Here is a 21,987-nt window from a genome sequence, read left to right as displayed (position 1 = left end):
CTGTGTTTCCACCGATCCACCACTGGAGGACAGAACCAACAGGAGAGACCACCCCCAACCGGGCTCCCAATACCACGCAACAAAAACAATGCAAGCCCGAGGCCTAGTCCAACTACAACCGAGGTGACACTGCTGCCTTGCCACCTGTCTTCCCACTAAACAAGGAAGCAGGCCTGCAGCAAACTATGACCAATAGGGTCTTGCAATCATAAAAGAAACATCCAAGACAGTCACTGACAGTTTTCCTGCACTTGAAGGCACCTACTCCAGCAGTAGCACGGTCTCCATTCAGGTTAGCTCTTCCAAACCCAGTCTGGCTTCTCCTGCAGCCCAACTGTTCAGCTTAATCTCCTCAGGCCCGATGACCTGGCTTTCAACAACCCAGAGAGTACTCCGAGTTGAGCAGCTCACTGATGTGATGGACCTGCTGTACAGGTAGTTATTGGAGTAAATAATAGTCTTACTATGTATGAAAACACATTTAACAAGGAGAAAAGCACGTTTGGTTGGTCCCCGAGAAGTCACTGCGTGTATACGTGGTGCCATCTTACCGAAAGAACACGTGGGATTAGCACTATACTTACCAATGAGGTAGAGGGTGACAACCTTTCGTGTGCAGTTTAACTTCCTTTGTGCACTAATATCAAAAGATGTGTGCATGCACACACCTTAGAGGGAACATTGCAACCTGTAGGCAAAGATTGGATGAGCGAGGATTGTTTTCATTGGAGTGGATGAAACAGAGCAGAGACCTACTGGAGGTGTACAAAATTATGAAGGGCCTAGTAAATTATATAGGATAGGTCTTTTCTTTAGCAAAGAAATTGGGGACCAGGGAGGTAGATTCAAGACCATTAGCAGAAAGATCAGAGGACAAAAGAGGATAAGGCTTTTTTTCCAGAATGTGTAGAGCTCTGGCACTGTAAGAAAGGCTAGAAATTGACTTTGCATTTAAGCAGTACTTGGGTGTGTACTTAAAGGGCCCTCATCTGTAAAAGTATATTAACCTAGTAATGCATGAGCTACACTTTTTTCCCTCCATCCCATTTGCTAATGAAATGCTCAAATCTATTTTTTTTTATCGTTTATAAATTCAACTATGTCAGTGGTTTACATTGCTAGATTCTCATTCTCCTCTGTTCATAAAATAATTTTGCTGGCCATATTCAGATAATTCAGTCCCACCGTAGCTGCCACCCACAGAGTGACTATTGACTTCTCATATTGAAGTTAGTGGTTAAGTTATTATTGGTCTGGACCCATCCTGAATTAGGTCTCTCAAAAAAAAACTTGAAACTGAAAAACGGACAGTGGGTAGAAAAAGTACTACATCAGTCGATGACCATAACATATATGAATAGATACATCACTGATGTCAAATCATCTGTGACCAAAATATCCAAGGACCACCGTAAGAGCTGAGAATATTGAAGAGATTATTAATGAAAGGTAGTTGATGCCTGTTGAGAGGGGCACTTTAAAGATCCCCTAAATGAGACTCTTAAAACTACAATGCATAATCCAGTACAATTTTTGCATTAGCCCAATTAGAAAATGGCATCTGGCAAAGCCTTTGAAGTACCCCAATGAAGCAGAAAATCTAAACTAGATCATGTCTAGATAAAAACCTTTCTCTTAATGTCAGACAAAAAGATGGATATTGACTGCAAAGGTGGTGGGGAAAGGTGTGTGGAACTGCACATGTGCTTGTCTACATTGATGGTGTTGAGGTTGAGAGGGTTGAAAGCTTCAAGTTCCTTTGAGTGAACATCACCAAAAGCCTCTCCTGATCCAGCTAGGTAGATACCACAACAAAGAAAGCTCACTAGCACTTCTTTCTTAGGATGCTAAAGAAATTTGGCATGTCCCCATTGATCCTTACCAATGTTTATAAAATATGCCATAAAAACCAATCTATCTGGATACTTAACACCCTGATATGCCAACTGCTCTTCATGTGACTGCAAGAAACTGCAGAATAGTGGACAAGGTTGTTAAGGCCATTTTAAATGCCATAGTTCCTTTTCAGTGTCAATGAACTAAGGATTCATGTGAGTCACTGCAGACACTGCACTTTTTCAAAGAGGCTTTCTAAGCATGTTTAATTGTTCCTCTTTTCATCTGGTAAATTTGTTGATATGGCAAAGTTTGGTGTGGGTCATTTTTCTTCCTCAGTCATGTTCAGCATGCAAGCACTCTGGCATATACATTGGAGGTGACTGAGTGTAATGAGGACTCCGTGTGAGGTAGTGCGTTTGTACGATTATGAGGAAACAACATGCCTGATATGTCTTCCACGTTTTAAGCTGTTTTAGATAGTCCTTTATCTGTGGCAGGCAGGAAGGTAGGGATCACTGTTATGCAGTAGACTGTGAGCATTCTTTGATCTGAGGTCTTGACCTCCAGGCGCTCTTGCAATCAAATGTCAAAAACTGTGCTTGCTCACTGAAAGGTATTAGTGAATTTCGACATCAATCCCCTTCCTTTTTTTTGAAAGGTGGTCTATAAGAAATCAAAAGTTGTTCATCTTTACATAGTTCTTGTCTTGGACTCTTTTATTATCAGGGGTGTTATACAGCAGGACAGATTAACAGATAACCTGAGTTTTGCATGTATTAAGTGCAAGGACCATTCTAGAGAATGCTTAACAAATAATGACTTGGGCTTCAGCCTCCAAAATGGTTGCATTTAGAGTTCATATATCAAGTACCCTTTTCTAGTAAATGGCTACTAGTGAGATACAGGGTTTAAGAAAGTAAGGTTTCTAAATGTATTGCAGTTTCCAAGAAATTATAAGCTGAAACTGTGAAACTTTACTTTGTAGGTATTTCATGCATGGAGTTTGTAAAGAAGGAAACAACTGCCGTTATTTCCATGATCTTTCAGCCAGCAAGCCTTCATTGATTTGCAAGTACTTTCAGAAAGGATGCTGCAGCTATGGAGATCGCTGCAGGTAAGGAGCACCAATTTCTTATTTTTGAATGATACTGGAATTTGTTCCAGAAATAGATGTATTTTCTTTTGAGTTGATAACTCAACTCTGTTAGGTCTTGCCATAACTGATGTATTTTAGCATTTTTAGTTATTTGTTTTGTGCTTGGTACTAATGACTTTCATAAGCAAGCTCCTGCCACTTACCAAAATTTGCATAAAGTTGGGTGATATTGCATTGCCCAGAAATTGAACAACTCGTTTTTATTGTAATAATTTACTAAATTGATTTAAACAGCCTTTATTTTATTCTTTGGATTAGTATAAACATCCTATTGATATTTAGTAAGGATCTGTTTGAAGGGTAACGGGAGAAAATTTCATTTCATATTTAGCTTCCTTATCATGAGCTATAAAACAGCTTAAAACCTAGTAATGTCAAATATTTCTAATATTTCATTTCAATGTCAGTTAAATATCTAGGTACTTTTATTTTGATAAACTGTCAATAAGGTATTTTAAATGTATATCCATGCAGTAATGACATTTAACATGATGTTTGGGTATATTCAACAGTTTTGGATGTATCAAATTATTTTTGCTGCAATCACTGTTTAAATGCCTTGCTAGGATTCAAAATGGTGTGAGATTTTTCTAGTAAAACAATTGTAAAGCTGCATACACACAAAATGCTGGTGGAACACAGCAGGCCAGGCAGCATCTATAGGGAGAAGCACTGTCGACGTTTCGGGCCGAGACCCTTCGTCAGGACTAACTGAAAGGAAAGATAGTAAGAGATTTGAAAGTAGGAGGGGGAGGGGAAAATGTGAAGTGCTAGGAGAAGACCGGAGGGAGTGGTGTGAAGCTGAGAGCCGGAAAGGTGATTGGTAAAAGGGATACAGAGCTGGAGAAGGGAAAGGATCATGGGACGGGAGGCCTAGGGAGGAAGAAAGGGGAAGGGGAGCACCAGAGGGAGATAGAGAACAGGCAGACTGATGGGCAGAGAGAGAGAAACAGTGGGGGGGGAACTAAGTATATCAGGGATGGGGTAAGAAGGGGAGGAGGGGCATAAACGGAATTTAGAGATGTCAATGTTCATGCCATCAGATTGGAGGCTACCCAACTGGTATATAAGGTGTTGTTCCTCCAACCTGAGTGTGGCATAACTGCATTGTTGTTTACATGTGTTACATCTGTTTACACACACCCAAAACACTGGAGGAACTCAGCAGGTCAGGAAGCCATCTGTGGAAATCAATAAACAGTCAAAATTTCAAGCCTAGACCCTTCATCAGGACTGGAAAAGAAGGAGAAAAAAGCCAGATTAAAAAGGTGGGGTGAGGGAGGGAGGACGATTTAGAAGGTGACAGGTGAAGTGGAAAAGGTAAAGGGCTATAGAATAAGGAATCTGATGGCAGAGGAGAGTGGATGAAGGAGAATAGGGGCACCAGGGGGAGGTGATAGGCAGGTGAAGAGAAAAGGTAAAGGTTGGGGGGGGGGGATGAGGAGGGGAAAAATTAATTGAATTTGGAGAAATCACTGTTCATGTGATCGGGTGGGAGACTACTTAAATAAAATACAAAGTGTTGCTCCTTCAACCTCATCTTGGCAGAAGAAGAGGCCACGGTCCAACATGATAAAATAGGAATGAGGATTGAAAATGAAATGGTTGACCACTAGGAATCTTGCTTTTTGCGATGGAGCAAAGGTGCTCAATAAAGCAGTCCTCCAATCTGTGTTGGCTTTCACCAATGTAGAGGAGGCCACAGTAGGCAACCCCAACAAATTTGAGGTGGTGTTGCCTCACCCGGAAGGACTGTTCCTGGCTCTGAATGAGTTGTGGGACGATATGATTGGACAGGTGACACTGCTGCCACTTGTAGAGAGAAGTGTCAGAAGGGAGATTAGTGGGGATGGACAAACAGACCAGGGAATCATAGAGATTGTGATCCCTGAATAAAGCGGAGAGTGGGTGTGGCGAGGAGAAGATATGTATGGTGGTAGGATCCCGTTGAAGATGGAGGAAGTTGCAGATGCTCATGAGGTGATAGATAAGTCAAGCAGAACTCTCCCCGTAAAGGCAGTGGAAAGATGAAGTAGATGAAGTGAGTACAGATGTTTGGGAAATGGAGGAGATGTGAGTGAGAGCAGCATCAGTGGTAGAGGAAAGGAAACCCTGTTCTTTGAAGAAGGAGGAAGTGAAAGAACTGAGAAAAGTGAATAGCATTTTTGTGGGAGACATTTTGTCTCCAGAGATGGGGAGAGAGAGAGAGACCGATAAAGGGAGAGAGATGTCAGAAGTGGACCAAGTGAACTTGATGACAGGTTAGAAGTTGGGAGCAAATTTGATGAAATTGATGAGCTTCACATGGGTGCAGGAAGCAGCACCAAAACAGTTATCAGTGTAGTGCAGAAAGAGTTGAGAAGCATTATCAAGTTTCTCGGAACATCGACTGTTCCATGCAGCCAATGAAAAGGCAGGCATAGCTGGGGCCCATGCAGGTGCCCATGGCTACTGCTTAAGTTTGGAGTTAAGTGGAAGGAGCCAAAGGAGAAATCGGTGAGGATGAGGTCCATTTCTCCCAGATGGAGAAGTGTGGGTGGTGGAGGCAACTGGTTGGGTCTTTTGTTGAGAAAGAAGTGGAGAGCTTTAAAGCCTTTATAATTTGGAGGGTGTATAAGTGTATAGGGACTGGACATCTATGGTCAAAATGAGACAAGTCAGGGAATTAAAAGTTGTTGGGAGATTGAGAGCATGTGAAGTGTTACAGATGTAGGTGGGAAGGAAACAGAATGAAGTTAAGCTATGTGGACGCGAGTTCAGTGGAGCAGGAGCAGGCAGAAACAGTGAGCCTACCCAGATAGTCAGGTTTGTGGAACTTGGGTAAGAGGTAGAAACAAACAGCATGGGGTAATGGAACTATGAGTTTGGCAGTAGATGGGAGATCTTCAGAGTTGATGAGGTACTTGACATAATTAGTTTTTTTCATAAGGTAAATGTAGCCAATGGTACAGATACCTTTGTTTATAGAAAATCTTTGGTAGTGCATAATTTATTATAACATGATGCCAGTATCATTCAATTTACTTAAACCTAGTTGGTCTTTACGCTAATTTTCACTCTGTATTCGTTGAGCATGTCAGAGAATCTAGTGTATTTGTTGAGAGCATGAAATTGTCAAGGTTTTAACTTCATGGTCACTGAAATGCAATAAATCAAAAATAGACACTTGAGCAAATGCATTGTCATTGCAAATGGGAATTTAAGAGACAAAGGATGAACTGATAATATCTTTTTTTAGAAAAATGTTTGGAAGCCTTTGAATGATAGCTTATTTATCCAAACTGTCACATCACCACTACCACCACCCATGTTTCATAATTAATCTAACTGTTGGGTATACTATCCTTTTAATAGCTTAAACTTGACAATCTTTAATCTTGCCTAAAGGTCTCATTGTTAACCTGCATTATTTAATAGTTTTTAAAGTACGTGTTTTTTTTTGATCTGCAGAATCTTGTATGTAATAATATTGTAAACAGTGTTGCTTTGTGATGTATTCATCATTTCAACTCATGGTGGAGGAAGTGATAATTTGATCTACTGCTCCAAGAAAGGTGGAATGGAAGAAGCCAATGAAATCAATATCAAAGAAGAAAAAGTCATTGAAACAACAGTTAAAAAGTGCAGAATGAATTTAGTAATAATTAAATACAGCGCAGTGGGAGAAGCAGCAAATCAAACTATTCCTATAACAAAATTTATTCTACAGTTTATTAGAATTACTTTGCTGGCGTTGCATCAGTCCGGAGAAGTGCTAGAGTCTACAATAAGAAATATGTTAAAAGAGCACGTAGGCAAAGTTTAATGGAGCTTAAAAAAGAAATAAGGTTTTGTTAATCTGCTATAGTTGAGGACATGACTACAAAATAGGTAAAGGGGAATTAGTGGATGTTGTGTATTTGGAGTTTTTAGGCTTAGTTGGTCAGTAAGCGTAGAGCACATGGAATCAGAGGTGATATACTGAGTTTATTTGAAGTGGTTAACGTAAAGAAAGCAAAGAGCGAGCTTTCTCATGTTTACTGGCTATAATTGGAGAATAATTTGTCTTTAGGCCCCAGTTATTCACCATTCATATCAATGATTGAGGTGAGAGAATCCAGTGAGTTTGATGATGGGGTTGTGAGAAGGGGGAGGATGTAATGGGGCTTCAGGATGTTGATTGACATGCTATGTGAGGGGGAAAAGATCATGACGGGTAATAAGGGAAAATGTGCATAAAATGGAAAGCTATTTTGTTAAATGGTGATGAATTGGAAAATGCTGATACTCAAATGGGTATTCTATTTAAGTTGCTGAAAATCAACATGCGTAGACACTAAGCAGTTAGATTTTATAAGCGAATTTGAGTACAAATGTGGAGAGATTTTGCTGCAGTTACAATAGGGTCTTGAAACCTGAGAAGCTTGTCATAGAGCAAATGCAATGAAAATTCATTCAATTGGTTTGTTTAGGATAGTGTCAAGTGTGGAAGATTTGGATAGAAGTCAGTCTACAATTTAGAAGAATGGGAGATGCTCTTATTGAAACTTGTAACATTCTTATAGGGGCTCAGCAGGATAGATGCAAATGGAATGTTTTCTACTGTATGGGGAGTTTATGTCATGTTTCAGAATTGAGACAGGTTATTAGGAATAAGTAGAGAACTTGTGCATGCAAAGGATGGTGACTCATTGGAATTCGCTACCCTCAGAGTGCTGTGGAAGATTGGTCATTGAGTTGATTTGAAACAGAGATGGGTAGATTTTGAAATTCAGGATATCCAAGTAGTGTAGTGGCTAAGATAGTAAGTTGGATATAAATTTGGTGAGTAGTAAAACAGATGGCTCAAATCTAAATCTGGTGATATTCACATTGAAAACAAGAATGCCAACAAACAGGACAGTGGAAGTTCCTTTAAGACTATAAGGCATAGTAGCAGAATCTGCTCTTGACCATTGAGTCTGCTCCTCTATTCCATCATGTCTTTGTAGCTTCAGTTACTAATCCAGTCTCCAAAATGATCTCTCATCAATTGTATTCCTGGCATAAAAATAAATACACTTAAGAGGGTTCAAAATAACTTCTCCAAGTCTACATCCTGTCCCTAACTACCACATTTTCATACCATTATCTTTCTTATAACATTTTATGTAAGAAAGAGGTAAGAAGTGCATAATAACAAGGTATTTACTGTTCTCAAAATAAGTAGTGACTCCATTATTGTGTAATAAAATCAGATTTTTTCCCCTCATCTTCCTGACAGATCAAATATCAAGATACAGTCAAGTATCATGGATCCTGGTTATTTGTTGTTTATAGTTAGTTTCATAGTGTAGAAACAGGCCCTTCGGTCCAATGAGTTCATATTGACCTTCAACCACCCATTTACTCTAATCTCACGTTATTGACCTCCAGATTCTTAAATTCATCAACTCACTAGGTACAATTTACAGCATCCCAATTAGCCTACCTGTCTTTGAGATGCATGTGTATCTGAGTATATGGGAAGGGGCAAGGGGGGTTCTTGTACATTCATGGGGTAAACAGCACCTGAGACCAGGCTTGAACATGAGTTTTCAGAGCTATTTGGCTGCAGCTTTCCCAGCTGTGAAGAAAGTGGGGATCTAGCAAGGTGCTTGGCAGTAGCACAGAAGAGACCAGCATTTAAGTGACTAAACTATCCTTGTTAGCTATAGGTCCATATGATCACATGATATTACCAGGACCAGAGGGGCTGAGTTCAAGGGGGAGGTTAGACAGGCTGAGCATTTACTCTTTGGAGTGTAGGAGACTGAGAGATGATCTCATAGAGGTACATGCAATTACGAGGGGCATGGATAAGGAGTGTTTTCTTTCCAGTGTTGGAGAAATTTGGAGAGTTTGTTTTAAGGTTGGAGGTAAAGAGTTTAAAAAGAACCCAAGGGGCAACCTTTTTACGCAGTTGGTGGCAGATTTATGGAGCCAGCTACCAGAGGAAGTGATTGATGCAAGTACATTAGATACATTAACAAGTATGCAGACTGATTACAGATGACAGTAATATAGAGGGATATAGGCCAAGTGCTGGGAAATGGAATTAGTTTGAATATACCTCTTGATTGTCATGAGTAAGTATTGCTGAAGGGCCTTTCACCCAATGACAAATGGAGAATACTTTGCTTCCTGGTTTATCTGCAGGTGTTGCCCTAGTGATTGTGTCTGATTTTTTTTTAATCCTCTCCTCCTGACAGATTATAGAATAATTTTGCTAACTGTTAGTTGGATTGCTCAATTCCTTAAGTCTTTTTTGATCTGTTCTCAAATCTGCATAATGGGGCTAAAACTCAGTCTTTGTTTATGCAAGGATACTATCAGGTGAACCAGAGCTGAGACTTATTTTGAAAATGATTAATAAAAGTTTATTTTAGAAAACAGTATCCTGAACCTTCTGCACCACTTCAGCTCCATTTTTCCCCTTTGGATTAATATGTTTTGCAAACTGTGGTGTAATGCATCACAATGCTTGTAACTGTTAACATCATTTTGTTATTTGAGCATTTCCCTGTTTACAAAGGTTTATTGCAAAATCAAAGCTAGGTGCCTAATGAACATATGATTTCCAAATGGAGGGCAACTTCACAATGCTTAACTGTTGTGTTCCTAGAATAATCCACAGGTTGTGTTCCTTGCTTGACTACTACATACTCCTGAACTTAGCCTCCAGAATGCCCTTCCATATCAGATATTTTCATGCAGATTTTCCTCATTTCTGGTCCAACTTCAGTGCCTTGCTGTTCATTATATTGTGGGCCTTGCACAGTTATTAAGCCTGTTGATTGAGATAAGATCTACACTTCGGTCTACAAAATTAAAACTGCACACTTGGTAAGCATCTGTACTGTTCGCTCTTTCAGAAAATAACGAGGAATGGCAAGGATAGTGATACCATCCAGTCACTGTTGTTTACTAGGACATTATCTGTCACACAGATGCTTATATCTGTGTCCTGCTAGAAAGCCTAATATATTGACTGACAGTTTTTTTAAAGTATGTGTCACACATACAACAAAACAAAGTGAAATGTGGTGTTTTACATCAAAATCCATCAGTAAGGATTGTGCTGAGTAGCTTGTAAGTGTTGCCAAGCTTCAACACCCAGATAGCGTGCCCACAACTCACTAACCCTATGGGTGTTTGAATGTCAGTGCTGAGTCAGTAGGAAAAGGGCCCATTTCTGTGCAGTAGGTCTCCAAGAACGTACAGGTATTAATAAAAGCTCCTTGCTATATTCCCACCCCCACCCCCAAAAAAGATCTAGTTGAGGTCAGATGTGGTCTATACGAATTTTTAATCTCATAATTGTTCAAGTACTTACTCTGATCTATACATTGTAACATGTATATAAATGTTAAACTTACAAATCTATATTCAATAGGGAAAAGGCACAACTGCTAATCTGGGGAGCCTTAGAAAATGGACCTCTAATGCTTCTATCTTCAACATCTCTTACAAGTACTTTCTCAATCATATTCTTAAAATATATTGCTTATTCCTAGATCATACTTCAAATATATTGATAGGTGATGAAGAAAATGCTGCAGTTACCGCCCTCAAGCCTTTCACCATGATAAATGACAAACAGAGCTCCACTACCTAAGTGAACCATGTTCTCAAGTTTTGAAACTGATGTTAATTGCTTATTAGACTAGTTGTTGATATAAAAACATTATTTCTGTTGCTTTAAATTATCTCCCAGAATTAAATAATGTATTTATACACAGGACTGAGAATAAGGGGCAGGTCATTTAGGACAGAGTTAAGGAAAAACTTCTTCTCCCAGAGAGTTGTGGGAGTCTGGAATGCACTGCCTCGGAAGGTAGTGGAGGCCAATTCTCTGGATGCTTTCAAGAAGGAGCTAGGTAGGTATCTTACGGATAGGGGAATCAAGGGATATGGGGACAAGGCAGGAACCGGGTATTGATAGCAGTTGATCAGCCATGATCTCAAAATGGCGGTGCAGGCTTGAAGGGCCAAATGGTCTACTTCTGCACCTATTGTCTATTGACTTTGCTCTCTTTCCTACTTCTTAAATCTTTGTTCAAAAATAAAATGGCATCTACAGGTGTCCCCCTTTTTTCGAATGTTCGCTTTACGTCAACTCGCTGTTATGAAAGGCCTACACTAGTACCTGTTTTTGCTAGCCAAAGAGGATTTTTACTTTTATGAGAAAAAGGCACCTGCTTTATACGTGTGTTCACCCCAAGAAAGACTACAATGACCGTGAAACTTTGTGCGGGCAGTTGTTTGTGCATGCGTGTACGTGCTGATTTTTTCCCCTCCAGATCGATTTTGGCTCGCTGTCTTCCCGATTTTGATAGTGAAACTACTCCATACATACAATATTTCTACTTTATATAAGCTGTACATATCATATCATTGCTGCTTTTACTATATGTTTGTGTTATTTTAGGTTTTATGTGTTATTTGGTTTGAAATGGGTAGGTTATCTTTTGGGTCTGGGAATGCTCAAAAATTTTCCCCATATAAATTAATGGTAATTACTTCTTTGTTTTACGACATTTCGGTTTACAAATGGTTTCATAGGAACGCTCCACCTTCGGATTGGGGGGGGGGTGGATCCTGTATACTCTCGTGGGATGTACAACATTAATTTCATTTAGGTGGAGGTATTACAACAAACCTTAGCTTAAAAGTTCTATTTTCTGCAATGGAAAAAAAATGATGATCACCAGAAACAATTGACATCAAGTCCAGTGCTATGGTTTGGCCAAATAAAAATTGATAACAGCATTGAATGATAATCCAATTTTGTTTGTTATAAGCAAGGGTTAGTTTAAAATTAGTTTATTTTCTACCAACTGCATGAATTCATTTTTTCAAATCCTTTTTATATCAAGTAATGTTAAACTCTATTACAGAATTAATTCCACTTAAAGTAGTTCCATAAAATAAATATGAACTTCAGCTACATCTGTTACAGGGGTATTTGCTGGAGATATTCATATTCTTAAATAAAATTTAACATATTTCCACCCTCTCATTTCACACCTATATCATGATTCTGAGCAATGTTATCTGAAAACACGTTAGTTTCAATACATAGATTGATGGATGCCAAGGTTTATTTCGTCATTTTTTCACCCCTGTACCATCTCTAAGTTGTGAGATTGCTGGACCTTACATACTATCCAGGATGAGCAAAAATTTGTTTCAAATAAAAGAGATAATCTTTCATTGTCCATTTACTTCAAAATATTACTTTTGAGCTCAGGATCAACTTTGTTATAAAATAAACATTTGTCTGATTATTTAAGAAATGCTAAAATGAAGACCAAACTTAGTCACAGCTTTGGGTTACCATTAACTATCCCATTTCAGAACTTTAGTTTTAATTTTACTTCTGGGTTTAAAAAATGCAATTTTACTTCTGCAACCTCCTGCTGCAAGGGTTGAATGAATGATTCAAAAGTTGAGAATGGGGGGAGGGGAGAGCTATGCTAGTACTTTCACACAAAAGGAATTCTTTTACTAAATATATTAGCAGCTGTATAATTTGTTTGCAAATATAATGTTTTTTAATTTGGAAGTATCACCATTACAATGAGAGAATCTACAAAATCCTTTATTGCTGGGGGAAGAAAGTAAATACATGAAATAGTAATTTGTAAATAGTTCATTCATGAGAAATTTGTATTGCTGGCATTGAACAAGTCGTAAACGGTTCCATTTTTGAACCATATGCAATTAGGTGGGGAGTTTCAAGATTTTGAGCTAATGATGCTGGACAGCAATGCATTTTCATGTCTAAATCAAAACATTAACCATTTTCATTGGACCAGTAGCAGATACACTAATGTGTAATGTGTATAGATGATGACACTACGCTGATTGACCTAATCTCAAATAATAATCAGGCAGCCTGCAGAGAAGTAATCTCCCTATACAGTGCTGTTAAGAAAACAACCTCTCCCTCAATGTCACAAAAACAAAGGAGTTGGTTGTGGACTACAGGTGAAATGGCGACAGGCTAATCGCTATTGACATCAGTGGATCTGGGGTTGAGAGAGTAAACAGCTTTAAGTTCTTTGGCATAAACATCACCGAGGATCTCACATGGTCTATACATACCGGCTGTGTGGTGATAAAGGCAAAACAGCACCTCTTACCTCAGACAGTTGAAGAAGTTTGGTATGGGCTCCCAAATTCTAAGAAGTTTCTATAGGGACACAATTGAGAGCATCCTGACTGGCTGCATCACTGACTGGTATGGGAACTGTACTTTGCTCAATCGCAGGACTCTGCAGAGAGTGGTGCGGACAGCCCAGCCCATCTGTAGATGTGAACTTCCCACTATTCAGGACATTTACAAAGAATAATGTGTAAAAAGGGCCCGAAGAATCCTTGAGAACCCAAGTCACCCCAACTAGAAACTAAACCAGCTGCTACCATCCCAGAAACGATACCACTACATAAAATCCAGGACCAACAGGCTCTGGGGCAGCTTCCTCCACCAGGCCATCAGACTGCTTAATTCATGCTGACAGAACTGTATTTCTAGATTATATTGACTATCTGTTGTACATAATACTTATTATAAATTACACATTTAAACAGAGATGCGACGAAGATTTTTACTCCTCATGTATGTGAAGGATGTAAGTAATAAAGTCAATTCAATTCAATAGCTAACTCTGTGTGGCTAGTTCTGTTTTCTTGTTCTATGGCTCTGCTCAGAAAAACAACTGATAGTGGATAGCAAGGGAATATGGTTTTTTGACTGAAAACAGTAGAAATTGTAAAGAGATGCTGATGCAGATAGTTCTCCAACTAAATAGTATAGACAATAGGTGCAGAAGTAGACCATTTGGCCCTTCGAGCCTCCAACACCATTCTGAGATCATGGCTGGTCATCTACTATCAATACCCGGTTCCTGCCTTGTCCCCATATCCCTTGATTCCCCTATCCATAAGGTACCTATCTAGCTCCTTCTTGAAAGCATCCAGAGAATTGGCCTCCATTGCCTTCTGAGGCAGTGCATTCCACACCCCCACAACTCTCTGGGAGAAGAAGTTTTTCCTTAACTCTGTCCTAAATGACCTACCTACCTACATTTTATAGAGGTGTATAAAATGATGAGGAGCACACAAAAGGTGAATGTAAACAGCCTTTTTATCCAGGATTGAGGAATAAACAGCTAAAGAAATTTAATAGGAATCCAAGGGGCAACATTTTCATCCAGAGGGTAGTCTGTTTGTGAAAGGAACTACCAGAGGAAGTTGTAGTGGCAGGTACACTAACAACATTTAGAACACATGTAGAGAGGTAAATGGATAGGAAAGGTTGAGAAGGATATGGGCCAAATGCTGGAAAATGGGACATGCTTAGATGGGAGTGTAGATGGGAATCTTGATTTGCATGGACCAGTTGGGCTGAAGGCCAGACTCTGTGATTCTATTTTCCCTCACCATCAAACCTTAGTTAAGTTGGTAGGAGTTTGACACAATTTTGAATTACGTTAGATGCAAATTACATCCCAGTGGTGTATATATACTTTTCTCGAAATAACTCTGTAATCTTGGCCAATTGAAACATTGAAAGCCAAAATTAGTAGTCTTGTGGAGGTTTTAAGGAATATGTAGCAAAGTTGAGCAGTGGTAAAGAATGATGTAATTGAATGAGAGAGTGAGCTCATTAGCTAAATGGCCTATTCCTGTTGAGTTCCGGGGGTGGGGGGGGGGGGGGGGAGAGTTGTTATCACAGGTTTGCGTTGCATTAATTGTTACATCCCTAATTGATATACAGGTATGACCATGTGAAGCCGTCAAAGCAAGGATTGTCGGAGTTTCAGAGTGGTCCTACACCATTGGCCCCAAAGGATTCTGCCACAGCATCAGCTACAAAACTTACTCCACTTACCAAATTAAATGGTGAAATGAGCACAAAAACAGCAGTGATTGAGGAATCCAAACCTTCAAGAACAAGCTCAAATCTGGAGGACTGGGTTAATGCAGCAGAGTTTATACCTGGACAGCCATACTGTGGACGAAGTAAGCTGATTCGACATGTTTACATGCTTGATGTTTAATGAAATAAAAAAAAAACAAACAACCTGCTGTAGTATATCTCAGTTTACTGTATGTTTCAATATTTAACATTCATTACAATATTTGTAATGAGCAGTTCCTTATCTACTACTTTGCAAAACAAACAAGGGCTTCTTTAATAGGGCAAGGAAAACGGTTCAGACTTGGTTTTCTTTTAAAGACATTTTGGCTTTATTTGTTGATGTTTTGAAAATGGAAGTTGCAATATTTAAACTAAACCAGTTCAGTTAACTAATTTATGTTAGCTATAGGATGGTCAATTATATGACTGTCTCTTGAATTACCCCCATAACAAAAAATTGTTGTGTAGGACATTTTTCATTTTGTCCCACTACTCCTTTAGGGATTCCTCTTGGAAAATATACAAAATAAGGTAACCATGGTGTAACGTTGAATCAAATTGGAACACTCACCTTTGGTGCAATGCTTTCAGGTGCAAATAGGCAACCATTCCTAAACTCTATATATGTGTGTTACTAAACCAAGTTCGAGGAAGGAGTAATGCTGCAATTTAGAACCCGTTTCCATTTTCCGGTTTTTCTTTTGTAACAAAACACAAAGATTACACCAGAAAAATGTCATGATACATTTTGCAATTGTGGTGCAGAGTCGAGCGGTCTAATTAAAAATCTTGCAGAGCTATATGTCATGTCTTTGCATATGCAGAACTGCTTTGCTGTGTGAAAAGAATATCATGCGCTATCAGTGGAACAGCACTGGAATATTTCTGGGAACATTGAGGGGATGGTTTGGAGGGAGATGAATGAACACCCACTCAGTGAAACCTGTTTGTTGATGGCTGTTGCTGATAAGTACAAAATAAACATTTCTGGACACTTGTTAAAATAGTAGGAAATTATTCCTATTTTCATGAACTCTCAGACTACGTGACATTTTAACCAGCTTGGAAATAGACATCTCATGCCTTCAAGTGAAATAATCTTGAAGGTTATGTTGGGCTTTGTTTGGTTTCATTGAGCTGGTCCCCTCACAAATGATTTATTCATTTATTAGCTGAAAATACTACCAAGGTTGGAGTAGCTGACGTTTAAAAGATGAGGTGACTTCGAGTTTACCTCAGTTGATGAAATGGAGAAGTTATTCACATCTGTTATTTTAGTGGTTGTGTATGAGATGAATATGCAGTGGTTTTTAACTTTCGCTCTTAGCTGTTAAAGACTAAACATGACTTACTGTAAAATTAATATATTTTTACAAATCAGGAATATTTATTGAACTTGAATTTGCTTTATTTATGATTCCTAAATCAAAATCAATTATTATTTATGTTTTGACATCTAATTTACAGTGAGACTACAGCAAAATACTGTAGATGTTGGAGATCTGAAATGCAGAAAATGCTAGAAAATGCAGGACAAGCAATGTCTGGAGAGAACGAGATGATAAAATTGGATTAATCCGTTTATCCCACCCACTCTACCTCTGCCTCCCCCACCCTTATATTAAGTACTTACTGAATCTTTCTGGCATTTTCTGTATCTTGAGGCTTGCTGTGATTACAAACACTTAAGTGTTAATTTTTGTGAATCCCTTGGTCTTTTTTCCTGACCAAAATGCAACTAATTATTGAAGTCAGATTTGCTTCTCCTTAGAACCTTACAGTTCCACATTTTTAACAATGTGGCTTCTAGTAAAGCTGAATATAATATTTATTAATAAAAATTAATTTGCTATGTTTGAATACAAATTGAGAACTACGTCCAACATTATTATATATGCTTATAAATTATACTCTTAAGGTGACAGGAATGAACTTTTAGCCGAAAGGGCTAGTTATAATATCCAAGTAAAACAATTTGGTGTTGTTTTAAGCTATCAATTTTAGTATTTTTTTAATCAAAGTGCATTCCTTCTGCCAGTAGCTTTTGTTATTAAAAAGCCATCAACATTTGCAATTCTTTTAAAATTTTTGTCTAGGAATTTTGGTGTGTAACGTAAAACTCCTCAAGAGGTGGATAAATTAAACAATATTTCCTTTTTTCCCCAAAAGGATTCTCAAGTGCCTGATCCAGTGTGACTGCTTGTGGATTGTCAGGTACTGAAGCAGACCTGACTGTATATACACTGCTGTTAAAACCAGAAGGGGAAACTGCAGCTCCATTTTTCCACTGTTCACCTAGTTTCAAGAGTTATGAGTTTTCATAAAAATTGGTTTTCACATATTTTACAGGGGAACAGTTCTCCCATAACCATATGAATTCCTGGTTGCATTGTTAGGTTACATTTGGCAATTACACTTTTCTTTTGAAATTTCCTTTCCTACAAAAGAAATTGCGCACCTTTCAGGTCTTTATATATTCAATGCCTTCCGCAGCCAAAAGGCAGCAGACTTCTTCAAAGAATACTTCGAAGCTGGCAGCCTGGATATGAAGTTACTCAGTTTGATTCCTTATTATTGAATACTTGAAAATTTAATAACCGTTGAAATTAATAGCAGTTGTCTCATACATGTCATCTTCACATTGATGTTAATAAGGTGTAAACTTGGTGACCTTGAATTAGCATTTTCATGTGCAGAGACAAATGTCTTTTATTTTTAAAAGTCAGGCTTCTTCAGGAAATTTTTGTGAACTTTGACAATATAATTCAAAACTGTAAATTATATGAGAGGGAAGTAGCATTATTATACAACTGTATTATTTCATTCTAAGTATTGAGAAAGGATAGTATGATCAACCCAGGACCAGACCTTATAGTCTGATTTACTTGTTGAATTTACTGAAGAAATCCTAAAAAGTGAGACTTCAATTTTAACTAGTGTTAAAATCTGTTACAGAAAGTGGTAGTAAATTTTAAATTTGTAGTTTTGATATTTTAAAACTTATTCATTTGGTACTATTGTTTTCAACTAACTGTTGGTTATGCAAGCTTGTCTAGCATATGAAACCTTATTCACTTTGGCAAGTATTTAAGGAATCAGAATAAAATTAATTTGTCTTTTGAGTTTAATGGTGGATTGTAATTTATTCAGCTGTTTGTTGACAATTAATTTCACTGAATAGCTTTCCAAAAAGATTCTATAAAAATTATTGCACAAACACCTTTTGACTGGTTGCATATATTTGACAACTGGTATACGGAACATTTATTCACAAGCATGATTACAGCAAGGAATAACTAAAGAGGCAGCTGAATTGAAATAGAATACTGCAATCAAGCCACCATCTCTCTGAATCACACTGTTAAAGTCACAATTCACCTAACTACATGGCTGTGAATGTTTAAGTGCTGTTTTTTCCTCTCTGGTCAGTTACCAGCTTTCTTTGCATTCCAGGTGTGGTAAAAAGCTGTTGTACTCTGCAGTATGGAATCCATAACCACCTTGCTTGTTCACTTGCTCTTGAAGTGTGTCTTATTTTGCAGTGTATAGAAATGACTTTTAAAACATTATGTTTACTAAAGTGATGTTTTATCAATTTAAAACAACTTTTTGCTCATGCAATGCATGTCTCAAGAATTATATTTACAGTTGTAAAAATGCACAGTCATAATTTATTTAATTTTATCAGATTCCTTTCAATATGTAGTCCATTTTTGTCTTCCCTGGTGTCTGTTATCTAGAGAGTGAGTTAGACCGATTAGCTTGTAAATGTTTTATGACTTGTGCTAGTCATTGATCACTCTCTTCGGGGCTCTGAGATGAAGTAACCTTTCATTCCAATTCCATCATATCCCATGTAAAGTGAACAACTGTTTAGATTTGTATTTAATGGCATCCCTTCTACATAACATGCTTTGTTCCTTTAGATCCCTCAAAAGATTCCTTATGTAGTTTCTAAAAAGGTTAAGTTATTTTGGATTTTTCCATGTTTCAGTTTTTTGTTTAGTAGGAAGGATATTAGAAACATTTTCAGAGATGGGTGGTAATACATGGATTGAATGACAGAAGTTGAGAATTGATTTACTGTTTAGTTGGCATGATTAAATTGCTGCTGATCAGCTGAATTGCCTCGGATAATAAAATCTTAGGATAGTTTAAATAGCAAATAAGATGTATTTTGAATTCATTCTGCGACTTGATTTGCAGCTACTGACCTTTTTTTAGGCCTTGAACCATTTTGCATGAGCGTCAGGTGAAATGCAGGCATTTGCATAAAGAATGTTTGGTCATAGAAAAATGTTATTCTGTGCACAATTTGTAAACCTGTGTCACAATTTGTTGTTTTTTCCTGTATATTTGATTATTTTAATGTTTTTGTTTGAAAGAATCTAAATCTTTGTAACTTCCTTTTAGCTTCATCCTGTTCTGCGAAAATAGAGGGGTTGCAGTGGGATTACAAACCTGAGGTGTATGCTGCAGTTAGTACAGCAGCTTTAATGTAAATATTTGAGTTATAAACTTTTTTTCTGCTGAGTTTCTTCAGTGTCAAATCAGAACAAGCATTTGTCGTCATTAATAATGTAATAATTTCACTGCATTGGATCCAGCAAACTATATTTACCAGTGCCAATCATTTTGTGGTCACTGACTATTCTTTTTGATCTGGGCTAATAAATTGCTGGAAAGTAATTCCTTGAACATTGTAATGATGGTGCTACATGTGTCTAATCAGCAGCTTGCAAGAAAATCAAAAACTAGAGTTGTGCAAAATGACGAGATTAATGAAAGATGTTTTTGTTAAGCCGTTTAGTGAATCGCTGGTTAAATTAAACCATCTCCTCTCTTTTTCCTGAGTTAGAGTCACCTCAGAAATACGGTACTTGAACTTTATAAATCAGTACCATCTGAAAGGATGTGTTACACTTTCAAGTCGGGTAACAAAGGTAGTTTGAAATTGTTTACAACTTCACTCTGTGACAATACTGGTGCCAAGCTGTTCTGGCACTTGCCCTTCCCTTGGACTACATCAGTGGCGTGGAGAGGGGGAACCTGCTGCATGGCAAAGGCCAGTTCTCCAAACCTTCCCACCCAGTCTTGCACCCAGGAGAGGACACAGTCCACCAGAGGCGCAAACCCATGATCCCCTGGGATCAATGGCTGCCTACCACCAATGAAGGTGAAAATTTCTAGTCATAGACTTTAAGAAAGAGGCAGGATTAGAGTCCTAGGCATCAGATTCTAATCAAAATTTGATGATGCTTCCATGGCATGCCTTTGGTTGAGAATTTATTGAAGGTATTTGTTCAGGCATTGGCTGCAATTGAGACAAGGGAGTTGTGCCTTGCAATAATTGTCAGTATGCTGACTGGCTTACGTGCAGCTGAGTATAATTTATAACTGATATCATATAGAATGCACATTATTTTTTGAACCAGTTGTTACTTTTGTATCTAATCATCAATAGTTAATTCAAAAGAATTCTCTCTTGGATTTTTTTAAATGTACAATATACAACCAGGAAAGTATTATACACATTATTCTCTTTTGGGCACATGTGTGGCTAACCATAATACATGAATTAGATTCGAAATCGAGTAGATTGGTTTGTACCATTTGCTAAAGACTATTTGACACTGAAGATTAATTTGTATTTGTCCCCTATTAATTAGGAATTTACAGCAGGATTCTTGAACTTTTTTGGTGTTTATTTAAACCGCTGAGCACTCTTGTCCATGTTCTCCCACCACAACTGCTACCGTTCACCACCCCATGAACGTTCAAAGTAAAAAGTCCTTGTTAGTAAATATAATCAAGATCTTACAGGATTTAATTATGAAAGAAGGTTGCTTAAACTTGGTTTGTATTTTCTTGTATAATATTAAGTATGGAGCAAAGGATTTGATGCAGCAGGTACAGCAAAATTATTTCCTGTGAAAAGAGTGGGAGGAAAATTGAAGGGAATAAGTCTAAAGCTGTTGTCATTTGAATAGGAAATTGAGAAAACTTTTTCACACAGTAAGAATATGACATTTTCAAAGGCTGTTGTAAATATTATAAGGTAATTATGAATATACAATGGATTCTGGTTAATTGGGTTTACTGAGCCAGCCTTTTATTTGGGGCAACTCTAAAAGAACAAAACTAAATCAAGAAAATAGCTGGGATCCCCTCATTTATTTGGGACACTATGCTGCTTAATTGGGGCCGAACAGTTTCTAACAAGCATTTCCGTGGCTGCTAAACACTACACTGTGCTTAGAGTATTAGTTGCGTGTGTTTGTGTTCAAAAATCAGTGATTTTTGTCACTGATAGTTGATAAGAGATCAGCAGTAAGACAATTCAGAACTGTCTTGCTCACTGTGATTTCAAGTAATCAGGCTTGGAGATAACAGAAACGGCTGGGAGTGAAAATGAAACAATTTAACTATTTCATCAAGTTAGGAATTACAAAGGTATTGTTAATTATTTTGAATGTTGCAATGAAAATAAAGATTTGGAGGATGCAACCATCTAAGGCATTGTATGAAGGCAGTCCATTATCTGCACCAGGAGACTGCATGGATTTTATTCATTTACAGTCAATTATAAAAACACACAGATGAATTCCTCCATTGATAACTATTAGGAACTAAGACACAGTTTTATAGTACTTAGGGTTTGGTACTATTCTAATTTCTTCTGTATTTCTTTTAAATACATAAATCATTATTCATTAAACTGTAATTTTTTTTATATACCTTTTAACTATTTCCAAGAAACTTTGGCTAATTGAGCCAAAATATACTGACCCTGATGATTCCCAATTAACCAGAATCCACTATAGTATATTACAAATGCAGTGGATATTTTATGGTGTTAATTGGTTTTAAGGCCAAAAGATGTAGGAGCAGTAGTAGGCCATTCGGCCCATCGAATCTGCTGTGCTATTCAATCGTGGGCTGATCCCATTCCTTCAGTCATCCCCACTTTCCTGCCTTCTCCCTGTACCCTTTGATGCCCTGGCTAACCAAGAACCTATCTATCGCTGCCTTAAATGCACCCAATGACTTGGCCTCCAGCCACTCG

At 37.9% G+C, this 21,987-nt stretch overlaps 1 protein-coding gene across 3 annotated transcripts in view; it reads left to right on the top strand.

Moving 5' to 3' along the window:
* Window positions 1–21,987, top strand: part of mkrn1 (makorin, ring finger protein, 1) — a 61,826-nt gene that overhangs the window by 25,330 nt on the left and 14,509 nt on the right. The window contains exons 2-4 of one of the 3 annotated variants that reach the window (XM_059978085.1): window positions 2,887–2,953; window positions 10,389–10,465; window positions 14,778–15,022. In XM_059978085.1, coding sequence (XP_059834068.1) covers window positions 2,887–2,953; window positions 10,389–10,465; window positions 14,778–15,022 — 389 coding nt within the window. Of the gene's footprint in view, window positions 1–2,824; window positions 2,954–10,388; window positions 10,466–14,777; window positions 15,023–21,987 lie in introns of all 3 variants that reach the window. The other 2 variants (XM_059978087.1, XM_059978086.1) reach the window with 2 other exon arrangements.

The sequence above is a fragment of the Hypanus sabinus genome, chromosome 8 (genome assembly GCF_030144855.1).
Source record: "Hypanus sabinus isolate sHypSab1 chromosome 8, sHypSab1.hap1, whole genome shotgun sequence".
NCBI classification, from domain to species: domain Eukaryota; kingdom Metazoa; phylum Chordata; class Chondrichthyes; order Myliobatiformes; family Dasyatidae; genus Hypanus; species Hypanus sabinus.
The sequence above is the reverse complement of the archived record's forward strand: the minus strand, read 5'-3'. Positions and strand labels throughout refer to the sequence as shown.